This window comes from Fundulus heteroclitus, chromosome 20, assembly GCF_011125445.2.
Source record: "Fundulus heteroclitus isolate FHET01 chromosome 20, MU-UCD_Fhet_4.1, whole genome shotgun sequence".
Lineage (NCBI taxonomy): Eukaryota > Metazoa > Chordata > Actinopteri > Cyprinodontiformes > Fundulidae > Fundulus > Fundulus heteroclitus.
Genome location: NC_046380.1, coordinates 16178404 through 16203194, shown reverse-complemented (window position 1 = coordinate 16203194; position 24791 = coordinate 16178404). Strand labels below are relative to the sequence as shown.

At 37.7% G+C, this 24791-nt stretch overlaps 2 protein-coding genes across 5 annotated transcripts in view; both read right to left on the bottom strand.

Moving 5' to 3' along the window:
• atp2b2 (ATPase plasma membrane Ca2+ transporting 2) overlaps positions 1-3885 on the bottom strand; it is a 164067-nt gene extending 160182 nt beyond the window's left edge. For 2 of the 4 annotated variants that reach the window (XM_036152175.1, XM_036152174.1), the window contains exon 1: positions 2128-2283. The gene's annotated coding sequence lies outside the window, so the exon portion shown is untranslated. Of the gene's footprint in view, positions 1-2127; positions 2284-2951; positions 2995-3806 lie in introns of those variants that run through there. The other 2 variants (XM_021319887.2, XM_021319888.2) reach the window with 2 other exon arrangements.
• Positions 3886-9477: 5592 nt separating this feature from the next.
• Positions 9478-24791, bottom strand: part of iars1 (isoleucyl-tRNA synthetase 1) — a 68455-nt gene continuing 53141 nt past the window's right edge. The window contains exons 26-34 of the mRNA XM_012869293.3: positions 23185-23359; positions 20042-20154; positions 17627-17722; positions 16030-16206; positions 14767-14887; positions 14509-14634; positions 12060-12206; positions 11097-11249; positions 9478-10554 (exon numbers count right to left, since the gene is read on the bottom strand). Coding sequence (XP_012724747.2) covers positions 10472-10554; positions 11097-11249; positions 12060-12206; positions 14509-14634; positions 14767-14887; positions 16030-16206; positions 17627-17722; positions 20042-20154; positions 23185-23359 — 1191 coding nt within the window. The 3' untranslated portion in view covers positions 9478-10471. The remainder of the gene's footprint in view (positions 10555-11096; positions 11250-12059; positions 12207-14508; positions 14635-14766; positions 14888-16029; positions 16207-17626; positions 17723-20041; positions 20155-23184; positions 23360-24791) is intronic.

Genomic DNA, 24791 nt, shown 5'->3' with positions numbered 1-24791 from the left:
CTAAAAAGAAAAGCAGAAATATATTTCAGTGTATCATGATGGAGTAAAAAGGTTTAGCGCAACAAGAGGTATTGACTCGGTCCTGCCGCTGTTCCGACGTAGTAGAGCTTTGCTGAACGCACCTTCCCCCCCCCCATCGGCGTTGAAGTTCAGACAAAGCAAACCAACCCACAGGCAGAGATTCTGCGCTTAATAAAATCAGAGATGTCCCCAGTTTTCATTTGAGAAATCAAATCTGCTCACCTTAAGGAGGAAATACACTGGCTACAAATACACCGATTTGTGAAGGAAATGCTGTGGCTTACAAGCGTGTTTTTACAAGCGCAAATTTACACCAGACGGTGCAAAGTACACACCTGTGTGATTCTGCAGAGTGAAGAACTTTTGTCATGGGTAAGTAATTAAAGAAAGATAAATTATCAGTAATATATGGGTAAGATATTAAATGATTAATAATATATCCTATGTTTTGATCACTTAAAGTCTGTGTCTTGACCATATCTGATTAGAAATGGCAGATTTTAGTTTGTTAGCTTGCTAGCTTGTCACAACTACATCATCCGTGGCGCTTTGCTTTCGATGACTCTTATTTTGGGATTCTTCCAGAGGTGAACTTTGACACGATGTTTTCCCGTTTATTCCCTGCCGAACAGGAGCGTATACGCGTCTGAAATGTACCACATAAAATCGGTCAGTAAGCACAACTTTAATCATATATAAAAGGTGCACCGGATTATAAGGTGCAACATAAATTTTTGAGAAAATGTAAGGATTTTAAGTGCGCCTATAGTCTGAAAAATACGGTAATCCTGTTGCTAAAAAAAGGTTGCATGTTTGTTTTTTTTTGTTTTTTTCTGGCTTTACTTGACATGTTATCAGAGTTTAAAACTTCCAGCAGCAGATATTTCTTATGGTCAGGTGAAGCTGCAGGTAGGGGAGGGGCTGAACCTTTATTATGGCAGCTGCTGTTAGAAGAGGTGTGACAATTTGGGAAAATGGGAACCTGCTCTCATCTGTCAAAAGAACAGGGCACCACTGCTGAACCTGCCAATTCTGGTGTTCTCCGGCAAATGCGTGGCAAGCTCCATGGTGCCAGGCAGTGAGCACAGGGCCTCTTGGATGACATTGAGCCCTCAAGCCACACTGACTAAAAATGTTTCTAATGATTTGGTCAGACATTCACGCTGGTGGCCCACCGAAGGTCACTTTATGGGTCTCTGACATTACTCATCCTGTTCCACTTTGCACAAAGGAACAGATACCGGCCCTGCTGATGGGTTAAGGACCTTCAACGTCCCTGTCGAGCTCTCCTAGAAAAGGTGCCTGTCTCCTAGAATCTCCTCCATGCTCTTGAGGCTGTGCTGGAAGACAGCAAATCTTGTAAAAAAAGAAGGCACATATTGATGTGCCATCCTGGTAGAGTTGGACTGCCTGTGCAATCTCTTTAGGGTCCAGGCATCGCCTCATGCTACCAGTAGCGACTCTAAATCTGGTCAAATGCACAACTACTGAGACCAGAACAGCCGGCAGTGACTTTACAGTCCCTCTCTACTACCTGCTTAACTGACCAGATCATCAATATTCCAGAGGTTTAATGGACTTCTTATTATACTATAATTAATGTGCATATATTTTAAATTGTGTGTGTGTGTGTGTGTGTGTGTGTGTTAGAAATATTCAAATGAGTTGGATATTTTTTGCAATGCGTTTTATGACCACCATGAATCAAATTATGTAATTCCTATTTATTTTTTCCTATAGTAAGGTAAGTTTTTCTCATCGTTTTAACACCAAGTTAAAAAAAAAAAAAAAGATCATGTCCACACAAATATGCAAATGGGAGACTAATATAGTCCTATCCATGTCGGCTCCGCTGCATACCTGCGGCAAATTGCACGTATCTGTGGCAACCATAGCAGACAGAAAGGGTAGCAACAGCGTGTCACTCGCGCATCTCACAACCAATGTGAGGATATCTCCAAATATCCCCGGGTGATCGTCCAACATCGCTTTCTTAACAACCGCGCCATAGCTATGCATCAAAAGGAAAGACAGAAATGTTCCGCGACGCACTCTATCCTCACAGATATTTGAGAGACGATCTGCAAAGCTTAACGCGTTCCATACCTCTCTGCTGTGGGAAACGGAGGAGAAGCAGATGGATCATAATAATGAATGCATTTGGAGGATCTGGGGATGGATGGTAGCGGAAATCGAGAGGGAGCGCATAGTTGGAGCTCCCCTGTGAAGTCACGACGCGCGTCGCCCAGCCGTCTGCCCACTTCCAGTTACTTTTAACGTAGAGCGCTGCTCTCACCTACATCTGCATGTGGACGACGAGCGCATTATCATTTGAGCCCCATTTGACAAACTTGCTGCTACCACGTGAGCCTAATGAATCGTTTTAGGTTGCGGTCGGTTTGCCTACTTTGTAGCTATATAACCAGTTTAACCGGAAAACCACGGAGAGAGAAAATGTAGCAAAATTTGTAAATAAATGGAAACAAATAAAAAAAAAAAAAAGAAACTCCAATGGTGACGCAACTGACCAGCATTGTAAATACACACGGGGCAAGTTCATTTTCCAATGAATACATTCCCAACTTGTAGCAGATATGAACTCATTATGTGCAAAATTAAAACATATTGTCCAACTAACTGCTGACTGTCAAGCTCAAAGTTTAGCCCAACTGTCTGAAGCCAGCCAACATGCAACAAAAACCCTAATTAAAATCACACACCAAGAAAAAAAAAAGTTAGATTATATCCGTTTTAATATAGTAATATAAAGGAATGACCACTTACCCTCTGAACTGTTGTGAAGAAAGGCTTTGAAATTAGTCTAGCTTTAAGAGAAAAGTTTCTCGTAGGCTACTGTTGATACCCCTGCCCTGACCAATGTTTAACATCATGCTTTATACTATGAGAAAACATTTAAATTATTCGCTTACCCTGTTTTTATTTCGAAGCCACGTCTGCCCCTCTGAAATCAACCTAGGTTTAGATGAAAGATGAATTTGTTAATGTTCTCCAGAAGCGGTCCCAAATCACCTGCCCGACTCAAAGATGGCTGCCAACGGTTACGACAGTTGGGCAGTTCGGATTTAGCCGAAACGTAATGTCTGGTTCTCATATTCACGAGCAACATTTTAAAACATGCAGACGAAGTTTTTTTTTTTTTTTTTTTTTTTCCGGATCTGACCATAATTCAACTCCAAAAAAATAGCCGTTATAATTCACTTTATGACCCCGTTTATAACTATCCGGGTAACCAATTTGTCTTGTTTGTGGACAATACAAATATATCACAATGTCAAATACAACGTATAAATGTATAGTTTGATGCTTGCCTATTTATTTATTTATTTATTTTTAACTGAGCTGGCTTGTGAGGAGCAAAGTGAATTTCTTAATGTTCTTGAAAAGCTGCCCGAAGTCACAGGTGCGATGGCGGCCAACGGTCGTTAGCGGTTACGGTACTTGGACGTAGCAACGGGCGCTGCGCTGTTAACGGTTCTGGTACAAATTCCCCCCCATCCTACGTTGGGGGTTCTGTTTTGTTTGAAATATACCCAATCCTGCGAACTAAAAAGCTGCCAAACATTAGCCGTTATAATTTACTTTATTTTATTTTTTTACATTTATTGTTACCTGGTCAGACAGTAGGTCTCTCCTTCATTAATTTAAACCACCGCGGCCTCTTAACTGACTTGCCTTTACTTAGACAAGACAGATTAATTTTACAAAGATGAACACTATGCAAATAAATGTTTTATCGCTGACCTTATCATGGTTCTGAAACTCACCTGGCTGTTTGGTGAGGTGGACTTGAAAATGTTGGAACAGCTACCCAAAATCTCTCTCCTCGGTGTCTCCCAGCGGCCGTCTGCGGTAGCGCGGATGATCTGCGCTAACGGTTCTGACCAGGCATGCGCACAGACATTTTTAGGGGCCGGTGCTCAAGCCAAAGATGAGGGCACCCATCACCAAATGTATCAATATGATTAAAAAAAAAAACACTGTAGGGTATATTTGCTCTTTTTTTGTCGTTTTTTTTTTTTTTACTAAAACAATAAATACATGTCTAATCAAATAAGGCGACTCAAATTTAATAAATGAATACCAGGAAAAATTAGATGGAACAAGGCTATGTTGTGCACACTTTTTAAAAATAATAAACAAGAAATATTATAACTTAAAACGTATCAATAAATGAAATCAAAACAAAGTTTCCAATATTATGCATAAAATATAACGGTTTACAAAAGACACAAGGTAGTTCATGTTAACAATTTGACTTATAATTATCATAGACATAATATAAGAGTAGACGCGTCATTGGGCGGGTTCTGCCTATGCTGCGATGCGTCAGAGCGTCCGCCATCTTAAATGTGGCAAATCTGCAGTCACTCTGTCACTTAAACAGCATCAGAGGGACTTTAATCTCTGAATATACTTTGTATTCGTAGTATTTTTTTTTTTTTGTAATATTACAAGTTTATTTTCGTATCCCTTTAGCTTCATTCTCCTGAATTTATTCTCCTAAAGAATAAAAATATTTAAAATAATCTAACCTGGCCCTATTACTCCAGGAGTGAAATAATTCTGCAAACTGTGATTATTCTGGAAATGTTCCCCCTTAATTCTCATAATATGATGTTTTTATCATAACATTATCACTTTTGTGTTTGTTTGTTTATTTTTACTTTATTGACCTAGGACTTCGTTCACAATAACAGAACTCAACTTTTTTCTGCCACATACAATATGGCGGTGACGTTGACGTGCGCCCTATGACGCGTCTACGTATATATGTCTGTGATAATTATGCTAATAAAACCAAAACAGACAGCTAAGTAACATTTTCTTATTCATCTTTTTTTGTATGATGCTCTATATTATTAAGCGTTATATTTTGCCTACATATACTAGTTTGTAATGTTAATTACCTAGCAATACGATTCCTCAACTAGGGAAGTATTAATGCTTGTATTGACAGACCTTGACTAAAGGAGACTTTTCCTAAACAGAAGAGAGTTTTGACCAGGATGCTGTAATTATATAATATTGCATGTGTTTCTTCCTGTTTTGAACACTTTATTGTGATAGTTACTTGATACTCTCCTGCTAAATGTGTGTGATAATGCTTTTCCCCCCTTTTGGGCTTTCACATGAAAATAATTAAAAATATAACTGTTTGCAAATTCTCTGCCTATCTGCTCTGGCTGTCTCCATCTCTCCCCCACTTTCTTTTCATTACAGGTGACAAACGTTAGTGAACCACGGTACAAGGCTTTGAAATCACCAATTTCATGAGTACAAAATGTGTAGGCGATGTTTACAGTGGCAGTATTCTGTTAACAATTGTGGTTCATTTTGCACCAAACAATGTCAGGGATTCTTCTGACACTGACATTACCTGTTTGTCTGATGCTACAGGTTAGATAAGGAACCATGGCGGCTGCAGTGGTTCGGCCAGGGGCTCAGCACTTCATGAGGGCTAAGTGGAGGAGGAAGAAGAGGAGGGATAGGCAAGACAGGAGCTTGTGGGAACCATTACCCAGTACTATTAAATGGATGCAATGGTTTACCAAATTACTCAGTGTGTTTAGCAGGCTTGTGTTTAAAACCTTTGCCTGCAGTTCACATCATTTAGCTGGCCATAGTTTGGACAGGACACATTTTAAAGCAAAGTTTAGAGCTCTAAATAAAATGTTAAAATATTTATATTGTCACTTTGCTTACCACATTAAATAAAGATGCTGCTGATCCTGAAAAAACCATCCAGCTTCAGAGGAGTAAAGTCAGCTGTCAGTCTCTCCAGTGGCGATGTCAGTTTAGAGATGCCAAATTGTTAATAGTTGTTATATCTTTGTCAAATATGCTTACAACAGTGGAGACTAGTTTGGTTGGAAAAAAAACATAAAAAAAATAATAGTTTAAGAATTACTTTTATTTCAGTGTCACTAGGGAACTTTTTTTATCCCTCTTCATTCTGCTTGCTTTTCAAATTTGGATAGTCAAAAAGTATGACATGATGTTCAAATGCACAGCCATCGGTATGTGTAACTCTAGGGGTAAAGCTATTTTTTCCCACTCTATTAAAAAAACAAGAAGTATTTAAAAAGGAGAATGCTATACCTCCCTTTGTGCCCAATTATGCTCAGAAGCAAATATTTTGTACCAAAATCTGATCATAGCAGCTTGCAACAACTTTGTACAACTAAGCAAGAATCAGTATGACATTCTCAGAGTATGGCCATATTGAGTAAAAATAGCAATCTCAAAAGGACTTTTCTGAGAAAATGTATTACAAAATAGAGCTATAACAGGAGCTAATCGCTGTTATTTGAAAAAAAAATATAAGGGTACAGAGTCTACTCTCTGAGCGAGAACACTCTGGCTATGTATTGCAAAATTAACTCTTTAGTAAGAGGTATATTCAGTCTTTTTGCATAAAGGTTTGACTTTAGGGTTTTGCTTTATTTGAAGTGTAAAAGATTAGATTACAAGATATTTACATTTGATAAATATGACTTTTTTCATCAATATGTGACATTACATCGGATTGAACCTTCAGTTGTACTTCAGGATAACTAAAATACATTTTCTTTGCCAAATACCAGCATAAGACTTTTTGAGTAAATTCATGTTTTTTTTTATTCAGATGTTTACGCATTGCGAGATTATTACACCTTAGAATAATTTGTAAAAGTCCAGATAATGATGTAATGTTGCTATAGTCTTAAATTCACAAAATCTGTGTTAAATGGTACAAACTCATACTTATTTATAGGCAACACCTCAAACACCGCTTCTTTGTGTTACATCACAGGAAAATCTAAAGAATTCAGGATATTACGAAGAGAATTGTGGACCTCCATAGGTCCGATATATTGCCGAGTACAATTTCCAGATTCCTAAATGTGCCACATATTTCACATTTGTATCCAAAGATAAAAACTGTAGGGATGTTTAGGTAGCAAATGTGTGCAATAAATCCTGAAATAAAAGAAAAACATGTTAAGATGTTGGCTGAAGCTGGTAAGAGAGCATTATTGTCCAAGTCCCGTACGAAAATGCATTGAAAGGTCTACCTGCAAAAAAAAAAAAAAAAAAAAAAAAAAAGCCGGTTCTCCGATATGAAAAAAAGTTTCTGAATTTTAAAGAACAAAAAACAAAACTAAATCTGCATAAATTATCCCACTCATTATACTGGGATTTAACTAATAGAAATAATTTTGGTACTTCTAAATGACTGAAAACAGGAAAAGTTTGCTCTGATTTAATGTCAGACTGCTAGGGTGAAAAAGTAGTGTTTAAAAGTAAAATATCTGGTTTTGGCTGTATCTTTATAACTCCTATGCTTTACATTAAACATACTTAAAATGAAATTAATATGCAATTTAACTTTCAATGGTAAAAGATGTAGTTTTGTGTAAACTGTAATTTATTTTTCAGTACAACTGATCCAGTACTTAATTTAAAAGCCACTCTGGGGTAACTGTGATGTCATTACAGTATTATATTGGGTTGCACAGTTTTTCTGTTTTGCTTTCATTCATGATCCAGCATGCCTGTTGCTTGTAGCTTAAATGAGTTTTGCATTCTTTTATCAACCCTGCAAGCCCATAGTACTTGCATCTGAAATTACTACTACTATACAACTACCTTGATCCGCTTATCCATGTTTTTTAGGTTACTACAACAGCGGTCATGTTGTAGTAGGCAACATGCAGGGAGTTGAAAATTGGTTTACTGGCAGAGATTTAGTTTTCCATTAGCAGCACACATTTCATCAGAACAGATTAGCTGCAAACATGGCTTACTAGCCTACATCTTAAAAAATATAACAACAAAAAAACTATTTTTGTGAGCTACAGCCAAACTTTGGTCCTTCGTTGTCACGGTGCACTGATGTTTGTCGAAGAGACATTTACTCTACTAAAAGGGCCAGAAAAGAACGGTAAAAAGGATTATGAATGCTTGTTCCTGCTGCCCAGCTGTAGATGTTAAAGAAACTTGAAGTAAACCATCTTTAACCCACCAAGTTACCTACTTGTCCAGATAAATTTTAATATTTTAACAATATTAATACTAATCAGTCTTAACAAACCCCATTTTCTGCTAAAATGCAAATTAAGGTTATGTTCATGACTTGAGCAGTTTATTGTACAGCACTGATCATACAACAGCCTGCAGCTTTAGCAGAACAGAAGATTTATAGCATATCTATACGTTTTAAATTTGATGGAAATGAATTAGTAAAATGCTATTGTAGATAATTAGGAGCAGCAGTGTCCTCAGCAGTTACCTCAACCTCTTCAAAACTGTTAATCAGAACCAAAGAGATGGACACAGGCTGCATCTCTGCATGCAAAATACCAGCCAGACACTGGTCACAGTGGTAGCTGGCAACGTTTTAACAATCTATGGAAAGGCAAGCATGCATAACAAAATGTGTGTGCTTTGTTGCATCGTTGGTTGTGTATTTAATTTTAGAACATATAATTGATGATGTCTGAAGTTAACACCGTTCTATTTAATTTAGTGGATGTTATTAAAGAAAAGAAGACGCGGCTTCCCTGAGGTAGCAAGCAGAACCAGCAGACCGACATAGCAGAACATGTAGACATCTAAAGTACAGATTAACATAGTTTTCTTGAATTAAAAATTTTGAATTGAAGTTTATACTAAATTATCAAATGTAATCTGAAGAATTAAAGATAGTAGCCCTTGCATAAGGTGTAATGGTTGGTGCAAAGGCTGCTTTGTCGAGCCAAAACTGTGAATGTGTTATGAGAAAGGGAAAGCTGCTGCATCCTCCATAAAATCCTTTGATGGAAATCTGGCAAGAAATAAGCTACCATTGGGAAAATAAAGCCTTGAGTGTATCCCTACTGTGAAACATGGTAGTGGCAGCATCATGCTGTGGGGATATTTTTCGTAAGAACAGGGATGCCGGTCAGAGCTGCAGAAAAGATGGATGGAGCTACACACTAGGAAATAAAGCAAACCTTTAGGCTTCTAAGAGATTTATGACTGGGGCAGGAGACAAATGGGCAGAAATGTCAGCCTCTACGTCTGTAAGGCTGGTCCAGAGATGGGCTGAAAAACCTGCAGCTGTAATTGCACCAAAGGTGGTTTTATTTATTGTCAAATATATAATATATAGGAACATTTTCCACTCAAATCAAGCCCAGAAAGCAAAGTACTTCCCCAAATGTCATATTCATATTTTCTCTGTACAGCTGAGTCTCTATAATCCACTTTATTGTATTTGTTCCCTGACCTTGCTGCTAAACTAAATCAAAGTCGGTCAAAACGTCTCAGCCTAAATAATAAAGTAAGGCCCATTTTTATAAAACTGCAATGAAGTCAGGCTGCAGAGTTCCCCCCCCCCCCTCCCCCACCACCACATTGTGACTCGCTCTAGCATTAGGATGTCTGAGAGAACAGAAAAGAAAGGAACATGTAGATTCTTAGTCACCTTTGATTTATTCTGCGTGTCACTTAAAATATTACATTATCCATTCGTTGCTTTTTTTTAAATGACAGAACTCTTTGTGTCCCTGAAGTACAGCAGCCCCCAAAACCCATTTCACCTTTTAAATACCTCCTCCATTGTCTGAGAACTCCCTCTGTAACGAGCACAATAGGTTTATCTGTTAAATTCACAATGGCCCAAATTCCTCTCGCAATTATGTGCCAAAATATAATTACTGTGGACTAAGCACGCTGCAAATAAGCCATGAAGGGATGTAACCTGCATCATTACCATAATAAAGAAAACCACCCATTGGTAACAGTGACAGTTAATCGAGTTAGACCATTTCCTTAAAATGAGTTACTGAAACAAAACAACAACAAAAAATAATATTCTAATGTGCCACAAATGAACCTTTGACATTTATCACAGGGTTTCTCGCTTTGTTCCAAGCAAACCGTCCTGAACTTTCACTGGCAGATGAACCGTGCAATGAGTTTATTCCCCCTGCATGTCGGAACGGTCACGCAGTCCGCAGTCCATACGGTGGGTTGATCTGCCGGCGAAGCGTGTAAACTGTTGCCCCAACAGATACAGTAACCGCGTCTGTGAGTCACTCGGTACAGCTGACGGATGAACGTGTGAGTCTGGTGTGATGCCCAGCGGTCAAGGACAACCATCGCTCACAACCTACACCCACATGCATTATTAAAAACACATACGGAACATAACATTTAAACACCTTTTAAAACATGGACGCCCTTGAAGTTATCCCAATAATGTTATGTGAACCTTACAGATAAGCCTAGTTTGAGTCAGGTTTTTCAAAACGACAATATAAAAAAAAACAGCATTTGAACATCTAATGGCCCTTTACACTGTAATTTACTCCTTTTGCATCATTGGGAGGGTTTGGAGGTGTTTGGAAACTCAGCTCAAGGGGTCATTTCAAAGACGGATGTTCTTTAGGAGGCTCGGGGTGATTTATGCTTCGGCAGTGGTTGGGAAAACTCTCACATACAAAGTTTTGGTGTTGAGAGATTTTAACGACGATTCAGCTGGCAGTTCTGAAAAAAAAAAAGTAGAAACATTTACTTAGTATATAAATACTTGGAGCCATTTTTGTTGAAATGCTTATCAAGCACCAGATTGTGAAAAGCTTTAAAAAGTGACTTCAGGAGAAGGTATTTTACTTCTAAGACGTTATATCTCTAGAAAAAAAGCTTTGAATATAGCCTTTCTTCTTAAAATTTGGTCTGTCTGGAGAAAAGCAAAAATCCAACATTTTATTGTTTGTTAAGTAATAAAAATAACCAGAGTCAGATGATGAAAAACCATGAAATGATTGACATTGTGTTCCACTGAAATAGTTGAGCTCTGGTTTGTAGAGCTGTTGCGGGTTATGTTTCCCGTCTCTCCTGTACACAAACAGTCAAACGTCGCATCTGCTCGTGAAAAATTACAACCTTGAAAGGCCACAGATTTGACTACAGTAGCTGTTTTTAAGCTACGTTTGTGTTCAGAGCTCCAACCTCCCACCCATCTATCTCAGTCAGATCTACATGCAGAGGGAGTTTTATGGTTAACAGCCATTTTGTTTCAAACAAACCATTAGTAAGATCCTGGTCCAGGTAGAGTTTGAGGCGCCTGCTGCGGAGGCCAAACACCTTGGCAGCCTCCGAGAGCAGGCCGGCGTGGTCGAGCTCATTTTGACCAACTGGGTTCACCAGCAGGAGCATGCCAACTTCTCCAGCCTGGCACTCTAAACCACAGAGAGAGAGAAAATTACAGAAAAATTAGCAATTTAACACCTAGCCAGTTTGTAAACTGACATACAGTGAAAGGGAGTCAGAAGGAAAACTTGATTATTCACATTCAAAGATGATTATTAGAGTTCAAGGTAAACGTAGAATTACATCTTTAATAAAAACATGTCCATAATCCTAGTTGATCAAGTGTCTGTAACAAACTACAATGAATATATGGAGGCTTTGGTGATGATAAACGATAATATAGATGCCACTGATGAATTTATACAAAGTCCAGCTGCTTCACAGCTAAGAGCAATGAGCAAGCTGTGGTTTCCCTTTAAACAGCTTAGCTGTCTTAGCTGCCTCACTTTGGCAAGAGCTTTGAAAGAACAGTGTAGGGATAAAAATATGGATTTTTTTTTTGTTAGTTCTCAAACCGAAATCGAAGAGTATCAATCTTTAAAAAGGTTCCTGGGGGATAAATTCAGAGAAAGTCAGAAAAAACACAAAAATGTCAAAGCATCATTTCAAAGTCTGGACTAATTTTAAATATGAATGTGGCACCTTCAATAAAACATTTGCACCTTTCCGAAGAATAAGAAGGGGCATTAAAGTGTCTGAGTCACTGTGATATCAAGAAGAAACTATCAGCTCTTATTCAGCCATAGGTTATGTAATAAAATAAATAAATTAAAGCTCTAATGGCTACTGATTATAATAACACATTTAACAAATAATCGCACAGATTTGTTGATTATAATTACAAAACGCATGCCTTATTCATCAACAGAACTAATCCTACGGGTTTACGTGTTTCTCACCAGCCGGCTGTGCGTCGCACAGTAACAGGTTTACATAGGGGCACAGCGGGGCGTCGGCGGCGGGCACCGCGCCGGGCGAGGAGGGGCCTGACGTCACAGACAAAGTTTTACCGCTGCGGGCCTGGAGGTCCACGCCGCCGGTCAACTCTGCAGGAAGAAAACGTAACTTCAATACAGAGGAACGTCCCAGGTTGATTTATATCACTGGGACTGGAAAAGATCAATGGACCCACAGAATTTTTAGATTAGATTAGATTAGATTCAACTTTATTGTCATTACACAGGTACAGGTACAAGGCAACGAAATGCAGTTTAGGTCTAACCAGAAGTGCAATAGCAGCAAGTGCAGGATAAACAATGGTTCCATAAGTACAGGACATGGGTTTTTACTGAATAAGCATAGAGATGAATACTATTATAAACAGAATTTTACTGATAGATTTGTCCTATGAATATAATATATAGACAACTAGTATTGTGAACTAAATTTACAGCTGGATATGTACCAAATATTCCTATTCCTGTTAATTTATGCGTCCTGTGTTGTATTAGCAGTAGCCACTGATGAATAAATGTTAAGACTTATAGATAGCTTTAATGATGAAGATTAGTTGTACTAGATAATATAGTGCCTCACAAAGTATCCATACCTCAACCTTTTCTCATTTTACTGCATTAGAAACACAAACCTCTACGATTTGATGCAACAGTGTGCCATATTTTAGTATTCAGCCCTCTGTAAGACCAAAAGTCTGTTTTGTAGAGCCACCTTTCGCTGCAGGTACAGGTGTAAGTCTTTTGGAGTATGTCTTTAACAAACAACCCAGACTCAGTTATTTGAGGGAGAGAATCTGTAAACATCCATTTTCAAGTCTTGCCACATATTCCTAGTTTGATTCAGGTCTTTAATTTGACTGAGCCATTAAAACACAAGGAGGCTTTGATTGAAACCATTTTTTGTGTACTCTGGCTGCATGTTTAGTGTCAACGTCCTGCTGGAGATGAACCTCAGAGCCGGTCTCAAGGTTTTTTTGCCCTGTAGTTGAGCTGAATCCATTTTTCTATCAACTTTCGCCAGCTTCCCTTTCCCTGCAGAAGAACAGCATCCCCACAGCATGATGCGGCCACCATTATGTCTCACAGTGGAGATGTGTTCAGAATAATATGCAGGTTATTTTTTGCCTCCTGAAACTGAGCACCTTTTTCCATATATATTTTTGTGCCCCCTTTGTGGCTTGTAGAAAACTGCAAACAGGACTTGTTGTGGCTTTAACAGATTTGGGTGGCTCACCACTAACGGTGGCCTCAGAAGGCAATTGGTTGCAGTGGATTTTATTTTTGCCATGCAAGAAGAGTAAAGAGAGTTGAATGGAAATACACGCAGACCTTTCATAAAAGATGTTACAAACTTAAAACCATGCAACCTTTTCCTTCCACTTTACAATTAGAAACAATTTTGTGTCAGTCTATCGCATGGAATCTCAAAAAACACACAGATGTTTGTGGTTTTGCATAAAAAAAAATACATAAGCAGGTCAAGTACATATACTTTTAAAAGTACACAAATATTTCCAAGGAAAGCATTGTATAATAAAATGGTAGACACTGTATTGCTAAAAATATCAAATAGACAGGTTAAAAAATTTATTATTTAAATTAATGTGAATAATTTAATAACTTAAATTACTCCTTTTTAAGCGTTTTGATCAAACGCCGAAGAATAAAAATGGATCTTTAAGATGGTTTTGAAGGTATCATTCCTAAATATTACCTCCTTTGCCAGAGTTTAAGAGCAGCTAAAGTAAAAGTCTGATCTTATCTGTGCTTTAATTTGCTCTTCAGTAAATCCAGGATGATTCACTCGCCTAACTTTAACCTGGCTTACCCTTTAATTTAAAATGTGTTGTTTTTCTCTGTATTTATTGTATCATTGTGTTCATTAGTAATTTTGTCATATTTTTGGTATTATTTTCTACATTTCTTTCAGTTGTGTAACACTTTAGCCAATATCCCTTGTTTTTAAATGTGCTTTTGAATTTATTTGGACTTTGATCACTATTTATGAATTCCTTTGGTTCATGGACGACTTTGGTGGTTTGTGATATTTTAAACAACAAAAGAGAAAATAGCTTAGTATTAAAAGGAAGTGGTAATTGATAAATGGCCACGAGAAGTCACTGTTCAAAGCTTTACCAGTCTCTGGTTTAACTTAATAGATCTATTTACAAATAACATTTTTACTCTTACTTGTATTACTATTCTTACAAACATTTATACCTCGTGTGTGTATCTGTACTCTTTAATCTCTGGCCTGTGTTCATCTCACGTTCGATTTTATTGTACAACCCTTTGGTCAGCCCTGTTCTTTTGTGGTTTATAAATGAAGTGGTATGGTATGGGAACTAAAGGCGTAGTGTATATGTGTTTGAAGATCTGAAACATTTCTCACCATTTCCATCGCTGAAGAACCTGAGCTGGGTGTTATTGATTCCAAAGATGCTGCTGCACACTTTCCTCAGTTTGTCCAAGTCTAGCCTGTTATCCCCTTTGGGATTCTCCAGCAACACTACGCCCTCTGAAGAACAGAAAGCACAGCCAAGCTGGGTTATCACACACAAGCACTTCCCTGAAATTGTGCCGTACATGCAAGGCTGCTGAAAACCCCAAAGGATGTTAAATATTCCAACCCCAATGAGGAGGCTGCTACCTTGCTCTTTGTTGTTGACTTTGACGCGCAGGTTAACGTAGGCGCAGGCTGGTCCGTTTGGTGGCGATTTGGGGAGGGAAGATCCTTTTACTAATGTTAACTCCAAGTCTGAGCCCTTCAGCTGCAAAATCCAAATAAAAACCATCAAAAGCATAAAAACACAAAAGACAAATGATCTTTTCAAATACATTTCATTACTGAGATAGGAAAATACTGAAAGATATGTGATATGTTAAGATAAATTGAAGAGGTTTTATTTATGCAAGATTCTGGTTAGTAATCAACACTGTGTAAGATAAAGTATCACTCATAGTTAGGACCTACCAGCTAAATTTCATGAATAAACTAGAATTTGTCTGTTAAAATGACTGATGCACCATGTAGGACCTTAATGCTCAGTAGTGCATTTACTATAGCAAATAACATTCATTCATTCATTTCCTCATCTAATGAAGTCAATCTGGACAACAACAAAAATACAAACGGTGAATCAACATTATGTTTGTTGTCTGTTTTATTCTTAAATAAAATAAGAAAATTCAAAGCACAGACTCAGAAGGCCGTGAGACTTTCTAATTTCTCTTCAATAATGCAAAAAAACAAACAAAAACAAAAAAAATCACAATTTTTATTTTCTTAAATTAGCCACAATTGTATGAACCAAATCAGTAATTTTTAACAAAAAACATGCTATCACAGCCTATTTTCTCCAATCAAAAGTATAACCCAGGGGTCTGAAACCTTTATGTTTCAAAAGGCCATTTTTGCCCTCAGTCCAACAAAATAATACTCATCGACCTTTTGACAAAAAAGTATAATTTTTGATAAATGGCTACTTCAGAAAGTTGGTCAATTTTAAAGAACCATCATTTTATTTCTACTTTTTCTCAAAATAAAGAATAAAATGTTTACAAAAAGAGGATGGACATAATTTGCTATATGGGATGCTGATATTTGTGGAAAATTCTATTTAAAAAGCACTGTTTCCAATTAAATGGGAAGAAAACAGACTTCAGTCATTCAGATGTGGAAATTAAATTAAATTACTCCAACAATAAAAACAGCAAAAAAAAAAAAAACTACTAAAGTCTCCAGTTATTATAGCTATATGTAAAAACATTAGTTGGTTCCTCATCATTTTTAGCCAACGTTGTTATTATTGTGCAAGGTCCAAAGAGCAACCACATTTAAAAAAGAATAATCTAACCCTATTTAAGGATTTGCATCAAATGCACAGGCCCTGCTTAAAGTAGTAATCTATACCTGAGTCTTTTCTTCTATGATGACGCTTGAAGTTTCTGGGACAGGGAAGGGCAGGAGTGGAGCCTTGATGGTAGCCAGAATGAAGTCCTTGTGAGCCTCAATCACAGTCGCCAAGTACTCCCCCTCTGGCTGGCAGCGGTAGTACACGCATATCTCATCTGATGGCACCAAATGAGCCTGATGCAGGACAATGAGTAAAATTATGAAGCATTTAAGTAGAGGAATAAACATGAAGTTTAGGATCCGTTTATGAAAGTCAAACAAAGGTATATTGTTACCACTGGGCTGAAGAACATGATGGAAGATGATCATAAGTATGCTAAAAGCACTGCTTGACCAGTATTTCAACTAACCTTACCAAAAACAGAACATTTTTCATGCAGAAAACAATTACCTAAAAGGAAAGGAGGCAAGGGTAAACAAAATGGACGGTGGACAAGAATAATAAATGAAGGTTTGGGAATACAAAGGAGAAAACAACGCGGGAACAAATAAAGACAGAAAGGAACACGGGGCCATTTTTTGCTGGATGAAAGCCCATCTGCTTTGGCATCGTTTGCTGCTGGCTCCCACTAACCTTGACATATTCAAACACATTGATCCCATTCTAATCTGCAGTATGCAGCTGTGCACATCTGTGCATCAGCGTAGACACTGGCTGACTGAAGCCAATGCACACACTTGGAAACACACCACAACTCAAGGGCAGAAGAAGCTGGATACAAAGGTGCAGTCAATCAATGGAGAAAAGTTTTACAGGCTTCCTCGGGACAAGGTCCTTGTTCTGATTAAGTTTGTACAGAGTTTGTGTCAGACTGAGGAAACATTCACCCTCGTTTCACAACTCAGATGCAACAACAAACTACAACATGTACCAGAACTGCTAAAAAATTAAGTCCCATCCACAGGGTGGAAAAATCCCTGACAGATCTCTGTTTGAAATAACTGGAGGAATTTAGCCTGGCCAGGAGCCAGCGCACAACGCTGCTATAGGGGGACGGAAAAAACTGCTTGTTGCTTGTGAAAACACGACGCTCTTGGCTAATCCGTCTTTACTCCCCACACCACTTCAAAAGCCCCAATGTCAGAATCTGAAAGGGGCCAGACTGTAATTAAGCTTCTATTAAGCCTGCCTTATGATGGAGAAACCTCTAACTGTGACGCTGCAGTGGAAAGATTTCCAAACAGCCCTGACAATAGAGTGGGACATAAAGAGGAAGGTAGGGGCGACTAACGGCGGGGAAATATAGAAAACCTCACATAAAAGGTTTCAGCCATGTTCTTACTGTATAGCTGCAGTAGTATGCTCTTGATAAAATGAATGAATACACACCAGAAAACTAAGCTCTTTGCAAAATAGAATGCTATAAAAGCTACTTTTTTAAGGCTCTAGGGAGAATTTAAAAAAACAAACAAAAAAAAACTTTACAGTTCTATGTTTTACTCAGCTTGAGGAACCTCCAACTAACCATCCTTTCAACCATGACACACGCTATGGCCCCGGCTATCACACACTGGGACGTAGAATTCAGTAGTAGTTTGTTATGTGTCGGTCCGATTCACGGAGCCGGTGGTGCTCCTGAAATAAACGCCCCACCTTCTTGCGTAGTTTCTGAATGCGGTTGATGACCTCTCTGGCAACGCCCTCGTCCACCATGGACTGGTCCGGGGTCACATCCAGCAGCACAAGGACCTAAACGGCAGGCGCAGAGGAAAATTTGACTCATCAAAAAACCTTAAGACAAACCTATTTGGTGACAGAGAGCTGCTGGGTAAACAAGCACTTATTTAATTATTTGCATCGTTTTTTCCTTTTTTGAAATCTGTGAGAAACTTAAATTATAGTCAATAATTATGATTATCGCATTCTAAAGAACACAGTTTACAATTTAATTTGTTTTCATTTCTAAAAGTATTATTGTACTATGGAATCAAAAAGAAAAGAAAAATATTTCCAAACATTATCCATGTAAAATTTTAAGTCAAGTTCATTTGTATAGCACGTTTCAGCAACAAGGCGGTTCAAAGTGCTTTACATCATGAAAAAATAAAAACAAACACATCAAAACGGTCACCGGTTGTGAGACAAGTAATGAATACTAAATGTTATCAAGTGAAAACATCAATACACATCAAATATGTTGATGCTCACGACCAATCACTGAGCAACTCCTCTTACGTCAGCTCCAACAGAGGTGGAGAAAATGGGGCTCATCTGTCCAAAGAACATTAAAATGTCCTGCTCTTTGTCTACCTCTTCTCTGGCCACCTTTGGTCTCTGGCCTTACCCTCACACACCTCCCATACAAGTTAAACTATTTTTTAAGCCTTTTTGTGTGCATGCACGTATTTTTACATTAGACAGTAGCAAGAGCCTGCTGTGGGTCCCATGAGGACATTTTAGGGTTTATAGAGATTTCTTTTAGCATCTTGTGTTCTATTTGGGTGAACTTGCTTAAAGTTCACCCAACATGTCCAAAACTGGACATAAGTCCTTCACTTGTAAATAATTTTGTATAGAGTACAAAACATTTCAGATTCGTTTGAAACCTCTTTGAAACTCTTAGCAGACTAACAAGCTACTGATACAATCTTGCTTCTGAAAGCTTCAGACTGTTGGATCTCACCAAGCTGTTCTATCTAATGTAGTCCAACATTTAAAGAGGGCAAAAAAAACTTAAAATGCTGAGTAATGATGTTTTAGTCCCACATACATGATTTATTATTATTTGACAGCTGTATTTAAAAGCAAAACGTCCTTCTCCGGCAGCATCCTAAATCATCTCATTAGACCGTTTTATTTTTTTAACAATACTCATAGAATCACACTGAACAGTGGTAACAAATTGTGCCATTAAAGTGTACATTATGTAATAAAGCAGGGATGCCAAACACTAGATGCTAGTGGACCATTTGTGCTTAAGCAAATGAGGTAGGCCTATCAACTAAATTATTTTCCCATTGCAATTTGTAATTTTCCCAAGATTTAAGAAAAGATGAGGAATCCAGATAAAAAAAAAAAAAACAAGACTTGCTGAACGCTCTGACCCAAAACCTATAATGCTGACCTTTAAATGTTGAATTTAAGTGAAATAATTGTTTCTGTAATGAGCAAAAATCTGAAATGTTAGTTTCTGAATTCTCTGCTAGCATCCACACACTACAGGAACTCACTGTTTAAGACAGAAAGGTGATGGTAAAAACAAACAAAAATATTATTCACCTTCAGATTTGAGTTTATTTTAGTAACAGAGCTCCCCAGGCTCCCTTTTACTCAGCAGACTAAAGGTTTTCATGTCAGAAGGTTGAAATGGAGAGAATGAGAGGAAGCTTTAATCAAAACATCTGTGTTATTCAAACAGTAACAATATGAAAACTAATTTAAAGCAAAGAGAGCAAATATTAGAGCTTATATGGTTCACTGAGTCGCGCCGACTCCTTTTCATCGAAAGTAAGGAGGGCTACAGAAGAAGTGCAACAGAGGAGGCTATTTAAAGAAACAGAAAGTAGAAAAAAAAGAGACACAGACAGATGGGAGCAGACTAGTCTGTGTGAATGAGTGAATAAAGGGGAGAAATAAAAAGCCAGTTCAGTACACTGGTGTTAAGGTGCAGCCTTGTGGCGTGTATACGGCTGGAGGAGCACTGATTAGAAAGACCCCGTGGAGAACGGCCCACTGCTGGTCTCCACTTAGCCATGAGAACGATGATTTCATACATCGTTCTCAGCAAAGAGCCTTAAATGCATTTACAGTAAAGGCAGACAGGTGCAACAACAGGGAAGCATCGTCATTTTTGATCTTTTAGATGAGTTACAACACAAGTCACAATACAACCGGATAGCACGAGTACAACAGTATTTAAATCACAATGCTTACAAAGAGTGGATAAAAAAAAACACATTTCTGTTTATTTTGTGGTTTTAAAAAAATCCTTGTATTTTGGAGTTTTTTTATTGACCTATTATGATAAAAAAATATATATATAATACTGTGTTTTAATCAGAAACCTACCTGAGCATCAGAGTGAGCTTCATACTGTGCCGCAGAGCCAGACGTCTGATCGAAAGTGTACATCAGCCGCAGGTCCTCCTCATGGAGCTCATGGCCGTCCACCATGATGGATCCTTACAATGTAACAGCACAAAATCAAGAGTAAAAAAAAGTCAATGATATATAACACCATCATCCTAAATCAAGTATATTTAATACAAGGCTTTAGTTGATTTAGATACACTGCACATGTAAAGTGCTTTAAAACACATTTCCCCCTTTAGAGATTTATTGGGCTTTTTGATTTTTGGCCACATGTTCAAAGTTTTCACACTAATTATAATATCAGACAAAGACAATCCAAGTAAATATAGCATGCACTTTTTAATTACTAATTGTATTCAACAAAGGGGGGAAATTATCAAAACTCTTTCAACAGTGTAAAAATCCCTTGAACAGAACCCATCAGACAACATGGAGTATTAAAAACATTAAAAGAGCTCAATATTGTCATTTACTCAGTAACGTTTCAACTGTTTTAGAACATTGTGCAAGTCTAGCCTGGGGGCTCGAAAGACAAACAAACTCGTATAATACTGCTTTGTTTACTATTTTTTGATGGAACTACTTTTGTGTTTTTAAGGGAAATTCGATAACTACACACGTCAGAGTGATTCTGTTTTGAATAAAGCTAGGTGCATATACACGCACATTATGATCAGATTTATTGATAATGTGCCCATCAAAACGGTACAATACGAATATTTAATCTGAAAACTTTTTGAGCCGATTGTGAAATGGTGTGCATGTAAACATAGCTAGTGTTGGTCTAAGTTTTCACATTTACTACGAGTCTGAGCTTTAAAACAATACAGAAATAAGTCTACCTGTAACACATCTCCATTTTGCTCGTGGTAGCTATTAGCTACGCCTGTGTTCTCCATTAACACCATGACTGTTTCTCTGTCCCTTTTCACTCTTTTAACCCCCCTGGGCTCAATGAAACTGTCTCCCTGTTTCTCTCTAATCTGAGATTTCCACACTTTGCTGCTTCTTTGCCTTTTTCAATCTTCTGCCTTGACCTCTTTTCTTCTATCTTATCAGTCAGAGTAGGATCAAAGGTACAGGTAAGGGAATAATAGGCGACTTATTTTTTTTTTTTTTTTACAAAACTGTTGCCCTCCTAATCTGGACTGGAACAAGTTTTTAGAGCAGTACAACGTGAAAGTATTATTTAAAAAGTTGAAAGCAAGTTGCTAAAACAGTTGTATTTCCTTTAGGTATATTAAAAGCACAGTAAAACATTTACTGATGATCTTCTTTATGATGCATTACTTAGGTTAAGACCATTTTCCTACATGAATGTTAAAGCTTTACATGTTTCTTGTGCTTGGTGATCTATATTTTCATCTTTAGGTTTTCTCTAGCCAAGATTTTCTTCAATGCTGTACAAGATCTATCTCTTCCCTTCAGAAATACATGTCCTTTTTTTCCATCCAATTGGCCTGACTTCAAACATGCGAGTGATTGGAAATCTGAAGTTCCCACAGCCCCGCTGACCTCTGCCGTTTCGTTCCCCAGAGATTCTGGGGGCTCTCCTCGTCTTTCTATAATTGGAGAGACAAGATACCTTGACCTGCTTTGATCCTAACTCAAGTTCTGATTGCATTCTGGGGATAAAACGACTCTGCATGTGTGTCTGTGTATCTGTGTGTGTGTGTGTGTTACTGACTTTTATTGCAAGGATTTATTGTTTATACCAACTGCTATGTTGGTCCTAGAATGCTCATTATTTGATAAGTAGCTGATTAAAGAGTAATTTTGACAGAATGTCATCTTCTCATCTGTTTTTAGTTCTAAAATATCAACAGGAAGAATAATCTTTGGAGCTAGTCGAACGTAAAATCAGGAATTTTATCACTCAAAACCACAAAATGGTCATACAACTACATATGGTAGTGCGAGGTTAAGAATGGAAATTAGAAAAAATAGTAATTCATAATATCTTTTGTCCGACAAACACAGATAGACCCATAATTTACAAACATCTCTGCAGAAAACAATAAATTATAATCAATACTTTTTCCTTTTTTTCTATAAGCAAAACAAAATGTTAATACCAAATATGGAATGGGGAAAAAACTTAAATAACGACTAGTTGCTAAAAATGACAATTAAAAAGTTAGAGTTTAAGAAATTAATGAGTATTTTGTATCTATGGCCAAGACAGAAGCAGGAATTATATAATAATATACACCATATAATACACAATTATATCGTGTCGGCCGATGTTAGTCATTTTTTCGGTCCCCTGAGAAGGATTGGGTGATATTAATGACTGATGATTAGTTCCATCTTTTTGCTGTTTGTGTTTTGGGGCTGTGGTAGGGTTTTCTTTTGGCTAGGCAGTATTATTTTGGGCACGTGACAGAGATAGTGATGCATCTTAAACATGGGCTGTTTAACTGAAGCTAGGAAGCAAGGCTAGCAGTGTGGTCATTTTTTACACGTAGTTGAAAGGGTAGGGAAACATATAATATTGGTAAACATCGGCTATTGGCCATAACAGAAATATGAATTTCTGATATTATCAGCCTAAATTTTCATAAAGGTGCATCCCTAGAGAAGTTAAGAACAACATTCATAGAATAAATACTTTTGCAGTGGGGAACACTCTCAAATGTCTCCTCAAGCTTTCTTGAAATATTTTAAGGCTGTATTTACTTCTATTTTTGTGTGCTTTATCTTGCATTTGACACATCTGTTTATCTGTGCACTGAGGTTTAAAAACAATTTAGGCTTTATAATCGACTTAAAAACATATGCTCAGCCAACTAAATTCATGAAAACGTTCAAATAAACATAATCAAATGAACGTATTAAAATTACATAAGAATTACAGAAGGATAACTTATGGATTTACAATAAGTTCACAAACATGCTTCTCAGATGCAAAAACATGCAAATGTTTTACTTTGATGTTAAGAGACATTTTCTATGCATAACTCAGATCTGAAAAAACGAGGAAACTAGAGCTTAACAACCAAATATTCACCGTAGTTCTTGGGTAAGAGATGTATAACAGGATTAAAAAGCTAAAGGGCATCTAATCTGTTAAAATATTTATAATGTTAAGATTTTATGGCGTTTCTGCACAGTTGTACCAGATTTCTGGAAGGCCTCTAGCTGTTCGCTGGTGAGCTCCTTGATAGAAGCAGTCACAGCTTTGAAGGCCCCCTTTAATCTCTTGCCCAGCACCATGTGGTCAGGCTCAGCTCGCAGGCGGATCCCGTACTTGTCCTTGTCCGTTGAAAGTGTCAACTGTCGCACATTAAGCTCCTACGGGAATTAAAGAAAAACAATCAAGGTCTATGTTTTCACAAAATGTACAGTCACTGTGTCTTAGATGCCCACAGAGATAATTAAAACCTCACCTACGGACAAACAGGGACCGTGTGGGAAAACTGTTTTTACATAAAGGAAAAGCTTCTGAATTTAACAGAAGACACAAGACAATAAGACACAAAATGAAAATTTAAACAACCTAACTTACCATGGGCACAATTTTAAACCTTGAACCAAAATTGATCAAGAAAGACAATTTCCTAAAACAGTAAATCAGCCATAAAACTCCAATAAACCAATCCTCCTTGAGTCAATACCTCAGTTTTTTAACCATAGGGAGGAAGAGAAATCTGTGATCCAATGGTATCCAGTGGAGCAACAGAGGTACTAAATATAACCACACTGACAGGCCTTCCATCCCCTCCTCCTTTCAGTCAATCACACAGTTCAGGTTGAGCCTGAGCTCTGGCATTGTTAATTTTCTGACAGCTAGCACAGACAGAGCGCTGCAGTGGGCCGACTGGAAAAAGTTAAAGGCAGTGTGGGTTAAACAACCTGAGCAGGATTCACTCAATGCACATATTTCACAAAAATAACACTTTTTTTTCAAGGGATAAATATGAATTTGTGTGTGTGATGACTCGGAAGGTGGCAGTTTACAGTATACTGGTGCATCACAATGAGCCGAGGCTTCTGTCAGCACAAATGGTGACTCATCCGATATTCGAAAGAGCATCTCCAGCTCACTAGAGACCGAGCCATCAGCAGAGACACCAACAGGCATGTCAGGGAAGGAAAGCTGAGCCAAGCTAAAACTCAGATGCAAGAACAGCAAGTGCCATTTTGTACCTGACCTCTTCCTTCGTTACGCTGGAAACGCTGCATCAAATTTGTTTTTGGAGGGAAGGAAAAAAGGAAAATGCAGTAATTGCCATTAAGAATTTAAAAGTGCAAACTTCTACAGCACTACATCTTGTCTTTTGCTGCAATGTTGATTTTTCTGAGTCTAACATCAGAAACATGTTAAATATACAAAGTAGAAACATCAGATGGTGACAGTAAACAGGAAACTTACAGCTTTATTTCCCCAATAGGTGAAACTAAAAACCATTGTGAATCCACCACACCTGCAGCTCACACAGACAACACCACTCTTCAGTGTGGACACACTAACTGAGCGAATAAGAATAAAATTTACCTATTTTCATTATCAATGAAATGTAAAATAAATTAACTCACATGAAGTACAGAGAATTAAGAAGCTATTTAAAAGTGAAACTATTTTCTACAATGCGTCAACATTTGTTGAGACAGGTCTACAGTTCATGCAGGCTGCGAAAGAGCGAGAGAAAGCAAAGCTTTCAGCAGATAAACCTCAGGGCTGAAATATGTACTGAAACTGTTGCTGTGTTGCCTCTTTTTAGGG